General features: G+C 37.3%; 1 protein-coding gene across 2 annotated transcripts; it reads right to left on the minus strand.

Moving 5' to 3' along the window:
- Positions 1 to 1,044: 1,044 nt before the first annotated feature.
- LOC117983090 (monocarboxylate transporter 13-like) lies at positions 1,045 to 22,013 on the minus strand. 2 transcript variants are annotated; one of them, XM_034969555.2, is made up of 9 exons: positions 20,196 to 22,013; positions 10,912 to 11,035; positions 8,371 to 8,514; positions 7,567 to 7,839; positions 6,136 to 6,202; positions 5,433 to 5,580; positions 2,497 to 2,641; positions 1,822 to 2,010; positions 1,045 to 1,395 (listed from the first exon to the last, which is right to left on the minus strand). In XM_034969555.2, the coding sequence occupies exons 1-9, from the start codon at positions 20,310 to 20,312 to the stop codon at positions 1,277 to 1,279; spliced, it is 1,326 nt and encodes a 441-aa protein (XP_034825446.1). In that variant the 5' UTR covers positions 20,313 to 22,013; the 3' UTR covers positions 1,045 to 1,276. The 2 variants fall into 2 exon arrangements, with proteins under 2 accessions (XP_034825446.1, XP_034825445.1); XM_034969554.2 differs by having other exon boundaries at positions 6,136 to 6,292; positions 20,196 to 22,012.
- Positions 22,014 to 22,043: the final 30 nt, after the last annotated feature.

Here is a 22,043-nt window from a genome sequence, read left to right on the forward strand (position 1 = left end):
CCTAGTGTCAAGACCACCTATAAGGGAATAACCACCAAACAAGAAAAGATGAAGAAGGATTTATTTATTATTCGCTTATCTATTCCATTATTATATGGTCAAGACAGAGGATTTTCATTTGCACTGCAAACCAACTACCAAGTGACTGAGCAGTTCGGATGTAGGTAGTCGGCGCGTGCAGCTCACTATACCTTGTTCAGCGAAACGAGCTGTGAAGTAAGAAACCGCGCGTCATTGGTTACAGAGCATAGGGTATGTTCACGTTGCGATCAAAATTTCAGTCTTCTGTCTCTCGTACAGTGCAAAGGCCGTGTCTTTTCTGATTCTTTGTTTCCTGTTTCCTAACTTTTGATGTTTTTTTTATTATTACTAACAAAAATTATACAGGCTGTAACCAGAACGCTGGCAAAGACAGGTGATAGTACTGATGATTACTGATATGATACCACAAAAAAAACGCGAAAAAAATATTAAAATCCTATAATTTTGAAGAAGTTTAAGATAAGTATATTGCAAATAAAACATCTGACTGACGGTAGAGGTCAACGAACGTTGCGTAAGTAGTCCACTCAGAGTCAATGCCGCGTCGTAGGCGGGGCATAGACCCGAGTTTTGCACGCTATACTTACATTGTGGGTTTGAAAAATAAGTACTAAATCACAAAAAATACAAAATGAGGTTATTGGTATTGAATTGTATTTAGATAGTATAACAATAACGCTAAGTTTTTGCTAGATTTCTGGTTACCTGTATTAATAAAATATCTCATTATTAATAATTTTATCTCTATAACGCATGAATAGGCACGGCTAAAAGCTTAATGAGCAATATAAATGCAACCTTACATTATCAGGGAATGGTCACGCCCACTGACCAATCACAATCATAGTGCGTCCTTTTCACTTTCATACAATTGTGCAAGAGAGAGCGCCCTATCACACGAGTAGATATTATAGACCAGAGGGGAAGCTTCACACTAGCTCACGCACACCACGACGTGTTACGGACGCTCCGTTTGCGCCCAGTTCGATGGCAAACGGCGGCAAACGGAGCGTCCGTGACACGTCGTGGTGTGCGTGAGCTGCGCTATGAGTGATTGAACCTACAGCCAGCCGCTAGTACGAAGCTTCCCCTCTGGTCTATGTATCTACTCGTGTGGCCCTATGTTAGACTCAGTGAACAAGGTATAGAATTGCACGTACGCTGCACGCGGACGGCGCAGTGAGTGATAAAGACCAGCATTATCAAATCAAATTCACTAATATCGAGGCTTGTTTCAAACTTGTTTCCGACTGACAAAATAGTCCACAGTCCAAATCACAACACACACTAAGCAGCAACAGCTCATTGCTATGAAACAGTTCACATAGCTGCCAGTTGTTTCATATATTACACCTGTAAAAGAAAAACAAACATTACAGCCATTAAATTTATGCTTTAATTTCTTATACAAAAGGTTTGTTTTCCAATTTGATTAATTATATTAATTGACTGCAATCCATACATCTTATATTATTTGTTATAAATACCAAAGTGTATCTGTTTGTCTGCTAGCATTTCATGGCGTATCTGTATTTTGACGAAATTCGGTACAGAGATATTTTGGGGGTAGGAGGGGAGGGAGGCTACTTTACGTCTCGGACAATCAAAAACTTTCCACGGCATTCTTAAAAACCTAAAATATGGATTTAGAGTCTAAAATGTGAAGTTGCAGGTATCATCTATTAATTTATAACCATCATAGCAAAGAAATGAAATGATCATTGTAGATGTAGATATAATATATACAGCAAGATTAAACAGTTTATAATATAGGCTCACCTATTAACGGATCTGTTAGGAGCATCAAAAATCCAGAAAATAATATATGTAAAGCCAATGCAGCTGGAAATCGGTCAGGTGCTGCTGTCACCAAAACTAAAGGAAACAGCACTTGCACTGAGCACCGGACCAAACCTGATACTGCTGTTATTGATATAACAAAAATTAGGTTATCTGAACATACCAACGCTGAAAAAGAAAAATATTTTTTCAAATATACAGACATATTATTTCAAAATTTATATAATTTGTTTATATTAATGTCATTAATGTATATTAAATGGAGATAAATATTTCTAAATTTTTTTTGAATTATTTATGTTAGTTAAGTTAGCATAGTATGGGTACAAAACAAGATCAGTCAAGTTATTGTATCTAAATACAAACATACAAAAATGTACGAAAACTTTGAAAACATTTTGGGAGTTATACCTATATCTGGGTCCTAGTAATGGAAAAATTAGAACATAAATTGTGAAAGAATGTCAAATAATTTTTTTATTTTTATTTTATTTTTGTTTATTTGAAAGTAATCAACAGCGTAGATACATAATTATTATTTAAATTTAATGAAATGAAACTCCATATTAATAAACGTAATAAAAAAAATTATGATTAAGGACCTTGCAAATGTTGCAGAAAAAATAGAGTACTTAATAAAAACGAGGTACCTACCTATTCGTAGAACCATGGTGATACATGTGCCGTAGAAGAAAAGGGTTTTACTGTCTACAGTATAAAAATAAGTAAATACTGCAAGACCAAATCTTGCTAGAAGATCTGCCACGGCACCTATCATAACGCACGTTGCCACTTGCATCTGAAAAAAAATTAATTGCGATAAGTCGTATGTAGTTTTTTAAAAAGAGTCCGTACAAAATGACTCCTTGCATGCCATTTTAACTCTATGGGTCAACTTAAACATTCTTAAACTTTAACTTTAACGTTAACTTTTTAAACTTTCGTGGTTTTTTGCTGTGTCTAAATTGGATTTGTTAAACATTCTTTATGTTGGTAATTTAAAAAAAAAAAACTGTACGTCAAAAGTAGGTTCACCTTTAAAATAAGGACTAAAGGCCTTACTTAATGTAGATGATCCGGGCTATATTGACGTGGTTACACTAGCGGCACGCTATGATGGCCGGTTTGACACATTACAATAGTGATGTGGAATGTCAATTTATTCTCGAACAAAAAACAATTAAGTTTTGTTTTTGTACCTGATTAAATAGGTTTAATAAAACAAAAATGTATATGTTTATTTAATTTATTTGAACGAACTGAATATTTGAACGAAAATGAATATACATACTTTATATGCACACAAGAAACATATGAATACAAAAGATACCGAAAAAGGTGCCACAAAAGGCCATAATTAATCAGATTCGTCCATACTACTATTTTCACTGTCGTCACTGCTATCATCACATACATTAATAATTATATGTTCGTTTTCTATAATATTATCTATTTTCACATCTCTTTCATAATCTTCCCTTATTAATTTAACAGTTCTATTCACAACCTTTTCCCAGTCTCCTTTAGTCACATGTTCACAAGCTTCTTCTAATAATTTTAGCATTTTTTTTGTGGTAAATGGGGGTTCTGTATTGTGTCTTGCAGCATATCCCTTAATTTGAGCCCACACCAACTCAATCGCATTATACTCACAATGGTAAGGCGGTAACCGTATAACTCTGTGCCCATGTTCTAATGCTATTTCGTCAATGACGTATCGGATCTTGGTTGGTTTGTTTTCTTTTAAAAGACGTACTAATTCCGCTTTTAACATATTCATGTTTGCATCTACGCCATTTTTACGAAGCCATGCGACGATATCAGCTTTCTTTTGGGATTGGGCAGGTGGCTTGTCAATTTGCATCGAGTGGTATGGGGCGTTGTCCATAATTATAATAGATGGTTCAGGGAGGCTACACAACATTGAGGTAAACCATTCAGTAAACTTTTCTCCATTCATGTCTTCATGATAGTCTCCAGTGGTTTTTGACGCAAAAGCCATGAGAGAACCTTCGACAAACCCGTTGATGGTTCCGGCGTGACAAATTATAAGTCGCGATCCTTTTCCTACAGGAACTTTGGAAGTAGATGCTGCTGTGTCATCGTTCCAAGAACGGCCTACAGTATGGTTAGCATTAAGCCATGTTTCATCCAAGAACACAACATTTTGCCAATTTTTGATTTCTTTCACTTGCCGTAAAAAAGTATACCTTGCCATCGCTATATCAAATCTTTCCATCAATATTTTGCGTTTGTTACATTTTTTGTATCGAAATCCAATGGTCTTCAAAATCTTCGTTAAAGAACTTTCCCCACCGAAGAATAATCCAGCTTCCTTCAGTGAATGCACCAACTTTTTTCTTGTTGGATACTCCTTCTGTAAATAGTAGCCGTAAACATGTCTTCGGATAGCATCGGCATCAAAGCTATCGATGCCTACGACTGGTTTTGCTCGTTTTCTCTTTTTTGGTGTGTGAAGTTTATTTTCTTCTGTGCCAGTCTCGCCATATTTTTTTTAGTTATCCGTCTAACAGTTCGTTGTCCAATATTAAGCGCATCAGCTACGCGTTCAACCACTGACGTTATAGGTAAAATTGGCCCTCCATTTTGAGCTTCACGATCGAAATAGTTACGAAGGCGTATTAGGAACTCACGTGTCTGACTATTTAGAACAGTTCTCTGCGTACGTTCGGTCATATCGACGAAATCCACAACAAAGGGCTTGAACAGAGTCCAAATTAACGAGCAAGGGTCAACAGTAATGCAGTATCAATATTTGAAATCCAAAGCCAGGTCAAAACTATATCACAATCGCATTGCACTGACAGTTTATACTTTTCGAAGCAACGTCAATTCGAAACTGCTTTGTTTTGCATTGAGCATTGACGCGAGTTTGCCGGAGGTAGTAGTTGTGCTAGCCAGCGATCCTATGTGACGATCGTATTAGATTCCATTTTTAAAAATTTATTGATATTTTTTTGCGATTTCAGAGGTTTGTCCACATAGTGAAAATTGTTCATATTCACAAGTACATTCACCCCTTAAATGGTGCAAACTGATTTTTCTACACTTGTATACATTTAAGAAATCAATTTAATAAATAAATTTTGAGTCCTAAACCTAAAACTACATTCGATAAAATTTATGAATCTCTGCACATCACTATCGTCAATAAAGTAATACAATTATTTCCTTCAAAGTCGTTATCAATTAATACGGAACTTCATGAGCGGACAAACGTCAAACCGGCCATCATAGCGTGCCGCTAGTTTAGTCCTTTTTCACAGGGACTCACATCCCTGACAGTGACAAGAATCATCTATAGATAATATACTACTTACTGGAATACTATTTATTAGGTGACAATTTATCATTACTGGCTAAATCGTAAAGTTGCAGGAGGAATACCACAAATTCAGCTAATCATAACAATTGCGAGTTGCGACTAAAAATATTGTCTGAAGATTACTGCAAAGTAAATCTGGGATTTTAGACTCCCAGATTTACTTTGCAATAATCAAGAGAAAAATAAGAACTAAGTATATAACTGAATAACTATTGAATACAGTACAATTATTGTTTATTGTCACCTCAGTATATCCGTACGAAAACAGCAACATAGGTTCCATTGCTAAATACGTCACATCAGATACAAAAGCGAATCCAAGTCCAATCAGAGTGCTCACGAAACGAGGATCTTTGAGCAAATCTAGCTCGACATTATCGTATATCACTTTCCTGAAATAATTAGGGTCATTAAAATTATTATTACCATGATCTGTAATGAAATTTTACACTCCATTATTGTATGTCTAAATAATATATGAAAGGGAAAGCTGACTGACTGACTGACTGACTGATCTATCAACGCACACGTTGCTATTATGACGTAGACATCCGCTAAGAAAGGATTTTCGAAAATTCAACCCCTATAAGAGTTTGAATCTTGTGTAGTCCACGCGGACGAAGTCGCGGGAATAAGCTAGTCATAAACAATATCAAACATAAGCATAACAAGTGACAATCAGCAAAACTCGAAGCAGGCACAATGCATTTTGAAATTTTGCAATACGAACTGAAAATAAATGTGACTGAGGATATTAGCAAAAATGAAATCCGCGCTTGTCTATTTCTTCGAATCGATCATATTGGCCGAATCTGTCACAAGTATTTTCAGTTGCAAAAAACGTGTTAAGGCCTCTAGTGGCTCTTACAGCACTGGTGGTTTTTAGTCTGTAAGGGTCTTGCAGATCGACTCTTGTTTTGGGATCAGCATTGAAATCATCGACTCACATAATGCTTTTTTGAATAGACTTGTGATGGTCCGCATTAGTCTTTATTTCGACGGAATTCTCATCACCTGGTAACATTTTAATTGCGGATTCATCATAGGCATCACTTTTCAATTTGACTTTTTTGGGACTTATCGATTCACAATTCGATGGAAGCTCTGAAAAATGTTTAAATGATATGGAGGCACATACAAACGACACTTTAAGCAATGATAAGTAATGGAATGTAGCGAAAAAAGCACGTTGTGATAAACATTAGACAAACACAACCCACACAGGCCCTTCATACATTGCGGTACTCGCAAGAGTCGCATCCTAGTAGAATACATGTTCGCTACTCGAGTTTTGTACATTATGCTACTGAAAACAAAGAATTTTCTTGAACTTTAATGTCAAACTGCTGATCCGTCGTCATGTTGCCGAGATTCGTAGGAGACGCAACGCGCGGGAGACGACAAGGTGGGTATCGCGAGACTAGTAGTAGATGCGAGGATACCGGTAGCAAAGTGTGCGAATCACCAGACAAATGTATGTGAGATACTCCTCAGCGACTCATCTTCAAGACTTGCGTAAGATACTAGTGGTCTGTAAGTATCGTAATGTAAGAAGGGCCTTAGCCTAGGAACTCACGGAGCGGTTTTCATCGGCGCCCGCTGAGGTTGCAGGACAGCAACACTCGTACGAACACGAAGTACATGGAAACATGATAGCAAATTTCACGACGCAATTTTTTCCCGCGGATTGCGCGGTTGTGTGCGGGTACCTCTGCACCGGCTTTTTTCATAACAGTTCTGAAGAACTATGTACGGACCATGATCCTATAATACTCGTACGGACATCCGAAAACAATTAAAGAACTTTTCTTCATGCTTCTTTAACTCACTAATAAGAACAACAAATAATCTATAACGACATGTTTCCTGAATCAGCGGATGCACCCAGAACCTTTTAGGCGTTTTTTAAATTCTCTTCTGAAGTATAACGCATCAGTGTCCATGATGGCAGTCTGACAACTAACTGAAAAGCTTTGCTATGCAAAGCTGTTCAAATTACAGCCGTAAATAACCGCCGGTCTTGCGATCATCGCCCGCCAAGTTTGCGAGTGATGATTTCAACCGCGGTGGCTGTGGTTGTGATCAACAACCAGTCTCGTGAGTTTAGAAATAAAAACAGCTGATCCGCAACCGCGGCGAACGGGGCGGGTGTGAAAACCACACCGTGAGTTCCTGCTCTTGATTGCTATATTCTGATAGAATTTCTTGTATTACATCAGTATTAACATACTAAGTAAGTTTTTTAGTGTCGTTCTTATAGTACGTTTCAACCACCCTCTGTGGTTCAACACAACAAAACACTAAGATTTAGAAAATTAAGACTACTTTGAAATAAATATGTGTCGGTACATTATACATACAATTTTGGATTAACTCACCAATTTCAGGACATCCTGGTATTTTTATCATATGCCATTCAACCGGGTGCATGACTAGCACTGCAAACACCAAATGAAGGTCCAGAGCCATTATCAATGCGAGGGTCCATCTGAACCCGTACTCTGACAGTAGGAAAGTCACCAATATAGGAAACGTCATTGAAGCCATACTGCTCATAGTTTGATTGGCACTCATCATGGCTGTGCGTCTTTTTGTAAAATAACAGTTGAACGCTGTAAAACTTACTGGTATCATTACACCGAATCCTGCACCTGCAAACCAGAAAACATGTTGATTAAAGTAAAGTAAAGTATATGTATATAAAGTAAAAAAGAAATAAGAGTAATTCACATAATATCATATGGTGGGGATAATTTTATAGGAGCAGAAAAGTCAATATTATTTACTGGGGTTCGCAAATCTGCACAATTCAAAATATCCTATTTATTATTGCTATTTGCCATTTAATTCAAACGTAAAGTCTTAAAAAGTCGTAAGACATAACATTAATTTACAGTAGGTACTTTAATGTGGAAGTTGGTATAATTTTTTTTTTTTTATTCAGATACAAGTTAGCCCTTGACTGCAATCTCATCAGATGGTAAGTGATGATGCAGTCTAAGATGATAGCGGCCTAACCTGGAAGGGGTATGGCAGTTTTTTTTTTTTTTATTAAACCCGTAATAATGTAAAATTGTGGATGCACATACAAGTTTGACCAAAGAAAAATCTAGCAGAAGTTAAAATGAGGGTTACCTATTTAGAAATCAATTTTTTTTACAAAAAAGTATATCATTCCTTACCTCTTATAACTCCAAATGTAAACACAAGTTGGTATGTCCTCTCTACGAATATAGTCAAGATATCCCCTAATACAAAAAGTCCAGCTCCAACCAAACCAACTTGTCGAAATGAATATTTCTTGAGGGCAATTCCGCTCAGAAATCCTGAAACAAAAGTATAGTGATTCAGCATTTTAAATTAAGAATATAGATGCCATATCATCAGTCATCAGTCGTCTCATCACCAAAGTTTGATACTTATCTGCAGTATGACCATCGTTATTACCTCCTCTCGGCTTATATTTCTGCTACGTATTAGCTAAAATGTATTACCGCAAATTCAGCCAGTAACAACAATTGTGATATCCTTTGCTACTTGGCGAGATTTTGACTTCTTGTAGCAATGCAAACGTACACTTTTTCGAAATAAAGAAAACTTCATAGTACAGCGACAGGTTCAATTTGAGAAAAAAAGCTAAAATTAAACCTGCCGCTATAATATGAAAGTTTAGATGTTTGTTACTCCTTCACGCCACAACGACTAAGCCAATTTGGCGCTTGAACTGAATTAACATTTATACCTCATACCAGCTAAACTTATCCCGGGAAATCGAAGAGTTGCCGCGGGACTTTTTAAAAACTTATACCTATCAACGAAGACAAAGTCGCGGGCATCTAGTTTCTTAATACGATAATAACTTCCTTATGATAATTAACTGATAGTGCAAGAACCGGTGGTCTATATTTATTTTTTTCTTCATAACAAGTGATGCCCACCACATCATTGCATTTAGATTTTTAAATATCCCATGGGAAATCTTTGAGGTTCCGAGATAACAAGCCTATGTCCTATGTCCGTCTCTGGAGCCCTAGAGTAGCTACTGAGCTGAGCTGTGTATCTCTGTATCAAACGTGAAGATCGGTTAAAAAGTTGGGCCGTGAAAAGTTAAAAGGCACACTTTTCGAATGGATATGGATTTGTTCCTGCTGAAAACTCGATTTTCCAATATCCATAATATTTTTTAGAAAACTGACAAAAACGTGACAGTTTTTGTATCGCTTTTCCTAAATTGGGTTATCTAACGATTAAAAAATCAGCCCTTCTAGCTACATAGGTACATAATAACTCCTAATAAATATCTCAAGGCTGAGTCATGAGTGGTATTGACTTATTCCAACCGTAGACTCTCTAGTCTGTCTTCGTTGTATCGTATAGTATGTACCTATAGAGATTGTTGCTATCGAATGTCATATGTAACCTTATCCCGTAGGTATGTACTACACTTGGCATTGTTGCCATCTAAATATCGGTCAAATTAATAAACGATATAGATGAATGGCTATGCCTTTGGCAATCATAACTCGGCTTCTTTACTCAATCATCTTTAGATTACTTTAAGATGAAGGACTGTACAAAATCAATTGTGGTTATAAATGTGGGCCTTGAAGTTCGACCTGATTTCGAAGTAATTAGTGAACAAACCAATTCTATTTTAAATTAATCGAGTCAATTTGTTATTGTAAGTTGACAAACGAAGACAGAATTATAATTGAAACAATGCATTCAATGGTTCTTCTTGGATTTTATCCGCAATCGAATCAGTAAGCTGATATCTTTTGACAGACATTTTGTCTAAATGCAATTAAGTTTTTAAAACCCATTATTATTTAGTAATCCATTATTTTCTCTGGGTAAAAAGTATCATACCTAAGTCTTTCTCCAGACAGATAATGTTTAGGATATTGTGCACAACTTTAAAATCTGTTGAGTAATTAATGTGTCAAGTAAGAGACAGACATACTGTCGGATACATAATTTCAGCGACTATTTAGGTCTATTATAAAGTAGGTACGGCAGTTTTATGGATTCATACTCTTAATTAATTTCAGCATTGGACCGGAATAGACAACGGCTGTTGCTTGGCAGTACTAAGTAGCTACCTACGAAATAAATTAGTCTTTTAGAAACGTGGGAGTTTTCCGCGTTTCAGATTCGATTTCCAGGTGGATCGATTTATGAATTTACAGTATCTAAATTAGTCACTGAGTAAGTACCTACTACCTACTGATCTGTTGAGACTTGAGAGATTTTAAATCTGGTGAATACCACCGCTCAATTGATTAGGAGGACTTTATAAACTGACATATTTCTTCCCGGTTAAAGCGCCCTTTTACATCAGGTGAGATCGCACCCAAGCAGTAGGTAGGTACCTACTTAAGAGCAAATAAAAAAATTTAAATTAAATCTTGATAAAAAATAGTAGGTAGGTAAACCTACCTATCCACGATCTTCATCATCTAACTTATCCAACAGCCAAAATTAATCAATCAGCCTGTTTTCGTCCACTGCTGGACATAGGCCTTCTCGAGAGTGCGCCACCATACACGATCCTCCGCCTTCCTCATCCACCCAGTTTCCACTACCTTCTTGAGGTCGTCAGTCAAGTGGGAGGTCGTCCCACACTGCACTTGCTGGTAAGCGGTCTTCCTTCCAGAACAAGTTTGCCCCAGAGCGACCATCGGTTCTGCGACAGAACATCCAAAATAAAATAGATTATTTACCTGCTACAGATAAGGCTCCGTTATAAACGCCTATAACAAGGGGAAGACCGCTAGCACCATCTTGTTCTATGAAGAAGTTGTTAAATAAGATCCCGAAGGCGTTAGATGAACCAAATCCCAACATCTGAAAAGAAACATTTTACCCTATTTACTATAACTTACACAAACATTATCATATTGAATCCCCATCTTCACCTCTTATCTAACCATGGTTAAAATAAAGTCGCAATGTATCTTGCAAAAGGCAAAGGTGACTAACTATAAATCTATCAACGCACAGCTCAAACTACTAGACTGATCGGCCTAAAATTCGGCATGCAAATAACTATTGTGACGAAGTTATCCTCTAGGAAAGGATTTTTGCAAATTCAACCCCTAGGTGTTTTAAATTTGTGCGGTCCACGCGGAAAAAGTCGCAGGCATAAGCTAGTTCACTTATAAATTCAAAACTTCATTTTGTGGATGTCTGCTGTGGAATTCCTGAAAACTCTTGCATAAAATTATCGCATAAACAAAATGTAATGTTTTGCTTCTTTCTGTCATTGTATTTTTTGTTGTTTCTGTTTTTTTTTCTTGTTTCTGTTATTTTATTTTACTGTTGTTTCTGTTATTTTGTTTTACTGTTGTTTCTATTATTTTATTTTTTGTTGTTTCTGGTAGGTACTTAATTTATTTTGTGTAAACATTTTTTTTTAAATATGATGTGAACGAGATAAAAAATAATTGAGAAAGGAAAAAGTACAGAACTTATGTACCAACCTACGAGTAGGTACAACCTGTGAGTACTAACAGACGGTAAATTTAAAATTTAAATGCTGTCTGTAAAAACCACGTACAAATAGATGCTAAAAGTTATAGTCCAACCAACCGCTCGGTGGGAGATCTCCCTTTGGTACGCTCGAGCCTGCACACCGCTCCCGTACAATATACATCGACCTTTAGCAGGAGACGGATTTGTCATTGTCTCTGTCGTTGACACCGACAACACGTCATATATTTATGAGTGACAGAGAGAACCTTAGATGATACAAAGCCGAAATGTCATTCTATGGGCCGATGTACATTATTTTCTGCCGCGTACCTACTGTACCCGCTGTTTGGTTATCTCTATTCAAATAATTAAATCAGTCTGTTGATATTACGTAGATATAGTTTATAAAATTTTATCACGCTTCAAATAGACTATACCACGTGAAATGAAGTTTATCTTTTAAAAAATCAATTTTCCATGAAAAGTATTTAAAGTACTGACTTCCTAATTTGTTTGTACTTATGAAAAAAATTAGGTTAAGCCAATCCCCAACCCCAACTGCGAAAACAGTTGACTAATCCTCTTACACGTAAGAGGTCGAGGTTCACAAATCCTATTTTAGCTATCAGTCGAAAGTTAAGCACGCTATCTATAATCTAAATATATAAAAGGAAAAGGTGACTGACTGACTGACTGACTGACTGACTGATCTATCAACGCACAGCTCAAACTACTGGACGGATCGGGCTGAAATTTGGTATGCAGATAGCTATTATGACGTAGGCGTCCGCTAAGAAAGGATTTTTGAAAATTCAACCCCCAAGGGGTTTGGGTTTTGAAATTTGTGTAGTCCACGCGGACGAAGTCGCGAGCATAAGCTAGTCTGAATATATAAAAGCGCAATACCACTCACTCACTCAGTAGTGATTTTGGAAGTCGGTTTTTTTAATTTTATTTTATTTCAATCTTTTTAGTGTAAGTAGGTAGTCATTGCTTGTTACCTAAAATATCAATTCACCAGCAAAACTTATCAAATCCACACGGCTTAGGAGTTCAGTACCTTGCAGGATCGGGATTGAAGAGTTGTGAATTGGAGTTCAATAACATAGTCTATGCTTGGCATTTACAACATTATTTCACCAGGAACAGCTCCTGAATCTTTATAGTTTAGGAGTGCTATACCATGCATCATCGGGTTTAAGGAGTTCAGACTTGGAGTGTAATCATAAAGCCGTTGCTTGATACCTAAAATATCAGTTGACCATCATAAATTCCCGAATCCCCACGGCTAAGGAGTTCAATACCTTGCAGCATCAGGATTGAGGAGTTGGGATCCGAAGTTCAATGGTGTAGTCCGTGCTTGATACCTAAAATAATATTGACTGACTGATTGATCTATCAACACACAAAACAAACTACTGGACGGATCGGGCTAAAATTTGGCATGCAGATAGCTATTATGACGTAGGCATCCGCTAAGAAAGGATTTTAGAAATTCCAACCCCTAAGAGGTTAAAATAGGGGTTTGAAATTTTTGTAGTCCACGCGGACGAGATCGCGAGCTTAAGCTAGTCAAAACTAAAAGCGTCTACTGAGAATTTGAAGATCTACCTAAGAAATCGCGTAGATATAGATATATTGTAACCTTTTAAATTCATAAAAATGGGCGACCTTTTTCTAAACGCCCACGATAAAACCTCTAAATAAAATAAACAATTATTTTCATGTGCTTCTTATAGTAATTATTCTTTTAATAAGTAATATCTGATGCGAATATGGCGGTCCAATCTACCAATCAGATTAGTCCGTGTTCGGCGCGAGAGTGGCTTGTATTGCTAGCTGAAAATCTTAAAAAACAACTGTGGCCCTACCGCGGTTGTTTGACAGCTACAATGTCACGATCGCAATCATCTCTGATTGGTTAATGCTCGCTCACTATTGGCCACAATGCATTGTTGCAACAAGAATCGTACAAATTCAGCCAATCAGAACAATTGAGATTGTAATAATGATTGATGCAGGTTTTAGACAATCGCCCTACTGGCTTTACTGAACAATCTCATAAGTGGCGCTATGCACCTACTCAAATCTAGTAGGTAGGCCATAGCCTTGGCACTACATATCCGATTGATAAGGAAAGCCGATATTCTTACATAGCTGGAATAATTTAAATCCTATTTAGAATATTTCTATCAATGAAATATGCATAACTTGTTTTCATCTGCGAAATATGCAGTTTACGGAAATAATACATTGTTTCTTACTCTTGATGTCATAATTAAAAACCGGCTAAGTGCGAGTTAGACTCGGCTACTGAGATAGTTATCTTACTTTGAAAATTGAAAATAAGTACTTACTAATTATTTGTTCATGAACATAGGTATTTTAATTTATTTTTTGTGAAGTACCCACAAATTCACGGTTTTTGGATTTTTTCCTTTACTTGTGCCGTAAGACCTACCTAGTACCTACCTAGTACCTACCTCATTTTTCATTATTCTAAGTCAACGGGATTTTATAGGTTTTCTTGACAAACACGACATACAGACCGACTACGAATTGATCCTATAAGGGTTCCTTTTCCACGGAAACCACAATAGTTGCGTTGGTAACAGAGTACTTACCACTCCCGGGGGCCCAAGTAAGTAAGATGTCAAGCTGGCTAACTTAAGTTCAGATTTGATACTTTTAGAGCCAGTAGACTTAAAAATCGGACGTTCAAGACGCAGGCATAACTACTTAGTGGGTTATAAAATATGCTATAGCGACATGGCGATTAGATAAGTATGTCGAATATGATATTCGACCGACCGAAGAATAGGAGAAGACATAAAATGAGAACTGTCGTGTATCTTTGTGGCGATATCAGTATATAGGTACCTATGTAGGTAGCTTTCTGTACACTAAGGACCTAGATACCAGCTAAAAATAAACTTCATTCCCTTTAGTTGATAATTAATCTGTTTGTAATAAATAAATAAGTATCATTTATAAGTTCCAGTGCGATAATTGCAATATTTATTAAAGTCTAAGAATGAGTAAAACTATCACTAAAGGTCCGCGAAAACATTGTTTGTGCAGATAAAAAGTTTGTGGCCCATTTCGATTAATCATGTTTTAACGGTAGATATTTAGGTAGGGGTGAATACTGAATACTTCTTTAAGGTTTTGATAACATTTAAGTACGTAGGTATCCTGAGTCGTTAACCTAATAAAACTGATAACATAGAAAGCTCTAGAAATGCGTAAACAACGACTTTCTTCATTAGGTACCTAACTTATAAGCCGCAAACCGCATCGGGAATTGAAATGAAATCTTACACACAGTTTATCTAGTTAGGAGTCAGATCCACCATCCACAGAAATGGCCAAGTTATAACTTAAACAGTTTTTCTTGTTTAGTTTAAGTAGGTACACAGTAGGTACTTAACTGCCTATTTTAAATATATTTGTGTGTTTGTTTTACAAATTTATGTGCACAATAAATAAACTTACTTACTGTGTTATAAAACTTATTCATAAAAAATAATAAAACTAATCTAAACAATTGAAAATAAAAATTATCACAGATCGAAAATATCATCTAAACCACCGCAACGAGGCAGGGTGCCCAGAACGCTGGCAGCGTTACCTCGTTGAATGGCCAGACTAATAATATGCTGACCGAGGTAACTGCCAGCCCTCCGGTCCCCCGTAGATTCCGCGAGACGGGATGAAAGGTCCTTAAAAAAGGATCTAGCATCCTCGCCCCACGAACCCATGGTCTCCACCTTACTTATTTACCTACTACAGAGAAAAGTAGTAGATAGAGCTTTTCAGTGCCAATAGCCTAATACCTAGATAGATAGTATATTAAAAAATAGATTAAAATTTTCGTCATCATCATCATCATCATTATCAACCGATAGACGTCCACTACTCGACATATCTACACTAATATTATAAAGAGGAAAACTTTGTTTGTATGTTTGTTTGTTTGTACTGAATAGGCTCAAAAACTACTGGACCGATTTTAAAAATTCTTTCACCATTCGAAAGCTACATTATCCACGAGTAACATAGGCTATATTTTATTTTGGAAAAAAATAGGGTTCCGTAAGATATTTGGGTTTTTCGGACACAAGGTGTAAAAAATCAACCAGAAAAGTTACTTATTTTGCGTACGCTGCCTAAACTATAAAAGATAGAACCATAAAATGTTCTAATTAATTGTAGATCTTATAAATATCTACAAAAAAGTCCGCGACACACTATACCCATCTATGTCGAGTGAGGCACAGCAACCATTTTTTTATTTAAAAATCTTGAATTTTTTTTGGACTTTTTTTTTTTTTTTTTTTTTAATAGATATAGCGAGCAAACGAGCAGGCGGGTCACCTGATGTTAAGTGATTACCGCCGCCCATGAACATTTGCAGCACCAGAGGAGCCGCCGATGCGTTGCCGGCCTTTTAGGAATTTGTTGGTCCGCCCCTTGAATAACCCCATGTTATAATCTAGTGGGAACACCGCCGATGGGAGTTGGTTCCACAGTTTGCACGTGCGTGGAAAGAAGGATCTGGCGCAACGAACGGTCGAAGTGCACCAGACACCCAGATGGTGAGGGTGGAATTCCTTACGGTGGCGCGCGGTGCGGTTGTAGAAAAAAGAGGGTGGAATGAGGTCAAAAAACTACATTTAAACGCGTTTATTTTACTCATGCTATTAATCCTTATCAAAATAAATGATTTCATCACTAAGAACAGTTTATGGAGATAATATTTGGTCTTTGAATGATTAAAATTGGACGTTTGGTTTTGAAGTTATGGCGAAATTAAAATATTACGATTTCTGCTGCACGGCCCGTTGTTGTATTATTATATAAAGAGGTAATGTCGTTAAGTTTGTTTGTAGGGGGTAATCTTTAGAACTACTGAACCGATTTTAAAAATTCTTTCACCAGTAGAAAGCTACATTATTCCTGAGTGACATAGGCTATACGGGATCTTTAAAAACCTAAATCTACGCGGGCGAAGCCGCGGGGATCAGCTAGTAGTGAATAAAGTAAGCCAATATGCGACACATTTTGATTTTGACCGAATTCTAAAAAAGGTTTTCAATTCGTCGGAAATCGGAATGTATATTTTCTTATACATAGTTCATAGTTAGAATTTTAAGATATGAGAGTAAATAAACAATTTTTAGGGTTCCGTACCTCAAAGAAAAACGGAACCCTTATAGGATCACTTTGTTGTCTGTCTGTCTGTCGGTCTGTCAAGAAACCTACAGGGTACTTCCCGTTAACCTAGAATCATGAAATTTGGCAGGTAGGTGGGTCTTACAGCTGGCTTTAGGGGAAAAATCTGAAAACCGTGAATTTGTGGTCACATCACACAAAAAAATTAAATTGTGGTCATGAACTAATAATTAGTGTTTTCAATTATCAAAGTAAGATAACTATATCAAGTGGGGTATCATATGAAAGGGCTTCACCTGTGGATTCTATAACAGATTTTTATTAATTTTTATGAATCATAACTTTTGATTTATCGTGCAAAATGTCGAAAAAATACGACTGTACTACGGAACCCTCGGTGCGCGAGCCTGACTCGCACTTGGCCGGTTTTACTTTATTTCAGCGTTTATTAAGAGGAGCAGTAAGGTTTTAGTTTTGAACTTTATCTTGTATCCGATTACTGCAACGTTGCCACTTTTCATGGCACTTATACCGTTACGGATTTTAAAACGCACCGCAACTTACCATAGTGCGCGCTAGCTCTAAAAACTCAGTGCCTTTCAGCTTTTATTTTTTAACCCTCGACCCAAAAACAGGGGTGTTATAAGTTTGACGTGTGTACCTGTGTGTTTGTGTGTTTGTGTATCTGTCTGTGGCATCGTAGATCCTAAACGAATGAACCGATTTTGATTTAGTTTTTTTTGTTTGAAAGGTGGCTTCATCGAGAGTGTTCTTAGCTATAGTCCGAGAAAATTTGTTTAGCCGCTTGAAGATTATCAGCTCTTTTCTAATTTTCTTACTAGTTCTAAATCTAAATATATGAAAGGAAAAGGTGATTGACTGACTGACTGAGTGACTGATCTATCAATGCACAGCTCAAACTACTAGACCGATAGGGCTGAAATTTGGCATGCAGATATGACGTCCGCTAAGAAAGGATTTTTTAAAATTCATCCCCTAAGGGCAGCCTAAGGGGGTTTGAAGTTTGTGTAGTCCACGCAGACGAAGTCGCGAGCTAAATAAGCTAGTAAAATTATGAAACACGAATATGTATATTTAGTTTTTCGAGTAGAATAGCTAAAAAATGTAAAAATACATGTTAAAACTGGTATATTAGTATTATTAGCTTAGTATAGCATTATCCACATTTTTAAAAATTTTGAGACAATAATTATTTATAAATGTAGATTTGAATCTGCACAAGGATATATTTGATCACACGATTAAGATTATATTATGTAAAATCCAGCCAAGTGCGTGTCAGACTCGCGCACCAAGGGTTCCGTTAGTCCGTACCGCGGATCAATAAGTAGGTATAACCATAACCTAGTAATGCTAGCGCGTGACGGACAATTCGGCACCCTCTCAGTACGGATAGGATTTTTTTTGCTAGATGATGCCCGCGACTTCATTCGCGTGGATTTAGGGTTTTTAAAAATCCCGTGGAAACTCTTTGATTTTCCTGGATAAAAAAGTAGTCTATGTAAGCTAAGTCTGTATCAAATCTATTAAACTGTTGGGCCGTCAAAAGCTAGCAGATAGACAGACACACTTTCGCATTTATACTATTAGTATGGATTATAAGGGTCCCGTAGAAAGCAGCCCTTAAGGTACAAGTCCGTGGCCTACTGCAGGCAGCAACTGGCGTCGACGTGTCACTGCGGCGCTACAGCTGCGCGATTGCAGGAGAATGGCAGCTACAATGTAACGATCACAATCATCTCTGATTGGTTAACGCTCGCTCACTATTGGCTACAATGCATTGTTGCAACAAGAATCGCACAAATTCAGCCAATCAGAACAATTCAGATTGTAATAGGTAATGATTGATGCAGGTTTTAGACAATAGCCCTACTGGTTTCTATGTGTTTCTGTGAAATACCTTCCGTGGCTACCGACATGTCCTCTGGAAGGTATTACCTAGATAGAAATACATAGAAACCAGTAGTGTTGCGGCGACACGTCGCCTGTTGCTGCTGCCTGCAGTAGGCTACGGACTTGTACCTATTTACTATTGTTTAGCCATGCCCGTCTGCCTGTTTATCTGTGCGTCCGTCCGCAGGTTTCCTCGCGATGTTGTAAGAGATATATTTTTACTAGCTGATGCCCGCGACTTCGTCCGCGTGGAATTAGGTTTTTAAAAATCCTGTGGGAACTCTTTGATTTACCGGGATAAAAAGGAGCCTATGTCACTCTCCAGGTCTTTAACTATACCCATGCAAAAATCACGACGATCCGTTGCTCCATTGCGACGTGATTGAATGACAAACCAACAAACAAACACACTTTCACATTTATAATAGGGGTAGTGATTGCTTAAAACGCACATAACTCCGAAAAGTTAGAAGTGCGTACCTACCCGAAATCGAATCCCCGATCCCCCGAATAGAAGGCGGACGTCTTAACCACTAGGCTATCACCGGAGTAGGTAAGAACAAAATATTGAAAAATCCGTCACGGTATTTGAAACAAAATGTACATACCTGCATATAAAAGTAGTTAATGTAAGTAGATAGGTATAGTCTACATCTAAATATATAAAAGGAAAAGGTGACTGACTGACTGATCTATCAACGCACAGCTCAAACTACTGGACGGACCGGGCTGAAATTTGGCATGGAGATAGCTATTATGACATAGGCATCCGCTAAGAAAGGATTTTTGACAAGTCAACCCCTAAGGGGGTGGAATAGGGGTTGTGCAAAGTTTGAGCAGTCCACGCGGACGAAGTCGCGAGCGTAAGCTAGTTTATAATACTGCCCTCGTAATTAAAAAACCGACCAAGTGCGAGTCAGGCTCGCGCAACGAGGGTCCCGTGCTACAGTCGTATTTTTTCAACATTTTGCACGATAATTCAAAAACTATGATGCATAAAAATAAATAAAAATCTGTTTTAGAATGCACAGGTGAAGACCTTTCATATGATATCCGACTTGACATAGTTATCTTACTTCGAAAATTGAAAATACTAATTATTAGTGAGACCACAATTTAATTTTTTTTTGTGATGTAACCACAAATTCACGGTTTTCAGATTTTTCCCCGAAGATTGCTATAAGACCTACCTACCTGCCAAATTTCATGATTCTAGGTCAACCGGAAATACCCTGTAGGTTTCTTGACAGACCGACAGACAGACAGACAAACAACAAAGTGATCCTATAAGGGTTCCGTTTTTCCTTTTGAGGCACGGAACCCTAAAAACACAGTAACTTCGAAATTCAGGTAAATTAGGGGTTTGAAATTTGTGTAGGTAGTCCACGTGGACGAAATCGCGGGCGCATACCTAATATTTATTTAATAAAAGTTAAATACTCACGAAAGTAAATCCAACACCAATGCATACCACATAGCCCCAACCCCCATCAGGAGGCTGAAGGGCTTTCCTGTTATCCTTCAGATTATTTCCTTCAAGATGTGCGTACGCTTCATCCATGTTTAAGAAAATTTCAAATTCCCGAAATATAACACAACACTGCCTTAATTACTTGAATACAACAAAAAACTATTTTAACTGATAGTACTAATTATTTTTTATAAATGCATTTTAAATCGATTATAAAGTTACTTCGGTTAAATTTTACTTCGACAATTTAACGTAAAAAAGTTGCATGTCGATCGTATTGTTGTTTTCTTGTGGACAACACGCGCCAATAAGAGCCAGTCCGCTTCTGTCTTTGCGATATTCGTGAAGCGAAATAAGGCTACGATTCATTGACCTTAATAAATAGGTTTTTTGACGACCTCTCCGGCGCAGTGGTGAGCGCTATGGTCTTAGAAGTGGGCGGACCCGGGTTCGATTCCCGAGTGTAAAGGGTTATATTATGGGTTTAATAAAAACTGTCATACCCCTTCCAAGTTATTCCACTTCCACCTTAGACGGCATCAGCACTTACCAGCTTACTAAAAAAACCGGCCAAGTGCTAGTCAGGCTCGTGCAGCGAGGGTTCCGTACTACAGTAGTATTTTTTTCGACATTATGCACGATAATTCAAAAACTATGATGCATAAAAATAAATAAAAATCTGTTTTAGTATGCGCAGATGAAGACTTTTCATATGATACCCCACATGATATAGTAGTAGATATCTTACTTTGAAAATTGAAAACACTAATTATTAGTACATGACCACAATTTATTTTTTTGTGTGATGTAACCACAAATTCACGTTTTACAGATTTTTACCCTAATGTCTGCTATAAGACCTACCTACCTGCCCGATTTCATGATTCTAGGTCAACGGGAAACACCCTGTAGGTTTCTTGACAGACCGACAGACAGACAGACAGACAGCCAACAAAGTGATCCTATAAGGGTTCCGTTTTTCCTTTTGAGGTACGGAACCCTAAAAAGTCATGCAACCCTGGCGTTTATTCCCTACACTATAACATGCAAGATTAACTTTTGGAAGCCTCAAGGACTGCCAGGATCCCTGGAGTAATCCATGACAATTTTGAAATGATAGAAAACTGGCCAAGTGCGAGTCGGATTTGCACACGAAGGGTTCCGTATCAATTATCTATAAAAACGAGCAAAAAATCACGTTTGTCACGTTTGAGCTCTCTATTTATTTTATTGTTTTTTAGTATTTGTTGTTATAGCGGCAACAGAAATACACCATCTGTGGAAATATCAACTGTCTTACTATCACTGTTCATGAGATACAGCCTAGCGACAGACGGATCTGAGACGGACGGAGAGCGGTGTCTTAGTAATAGGGTCCCCTTTCCTTTGGGTACGGAACCCTAAAAAGATTCGCCACCTGTGATATTGCCAATTATTGCCCACTATACTTCGTCCAGGTAAAACTTTTGTTTGAATTGTTTCTTCCACTAAAGTATTTTTTGGCAGTAAATTAACCTAAGTATGTCCATTTGTCCATCTCTAGAATGTAGAAACCTATAACTATTTCATAAGTCGATTGAGCCATAAAAAGTTAAAAAAACAAATACCTAATAGGCAGATACAGTATCAATTAGGTAATAATACTTATACCTATTTAAATGTCTGTACGTGACTTTAGTGGTCTGTGACGTGGCTGTACTGTAGTTATAATATAAGGGATGATTTATGTCAAAACGTGGCGGGTGGCGGGCACGAGCCGTGCCACGTACGAGGCGCGGACGAGGCACGGATTCAGAACATTAATTTATATGAAGTAGTTTA

Source organism: Maniola hyperantus, chromosome 6 (assembly GCF_902806685.2).
Source record: "Maniola hyperantus chromosome 6, iAphHyp1.2, whole genome shotgun sequence".
In the NCBI taxonomy this organism is placed as follows: Eukaryota; Metazoa; Arthropoda; class Insecta; order Lepidoptera; family Nymphalidae; genus Maniola; species Maniola hyperantus.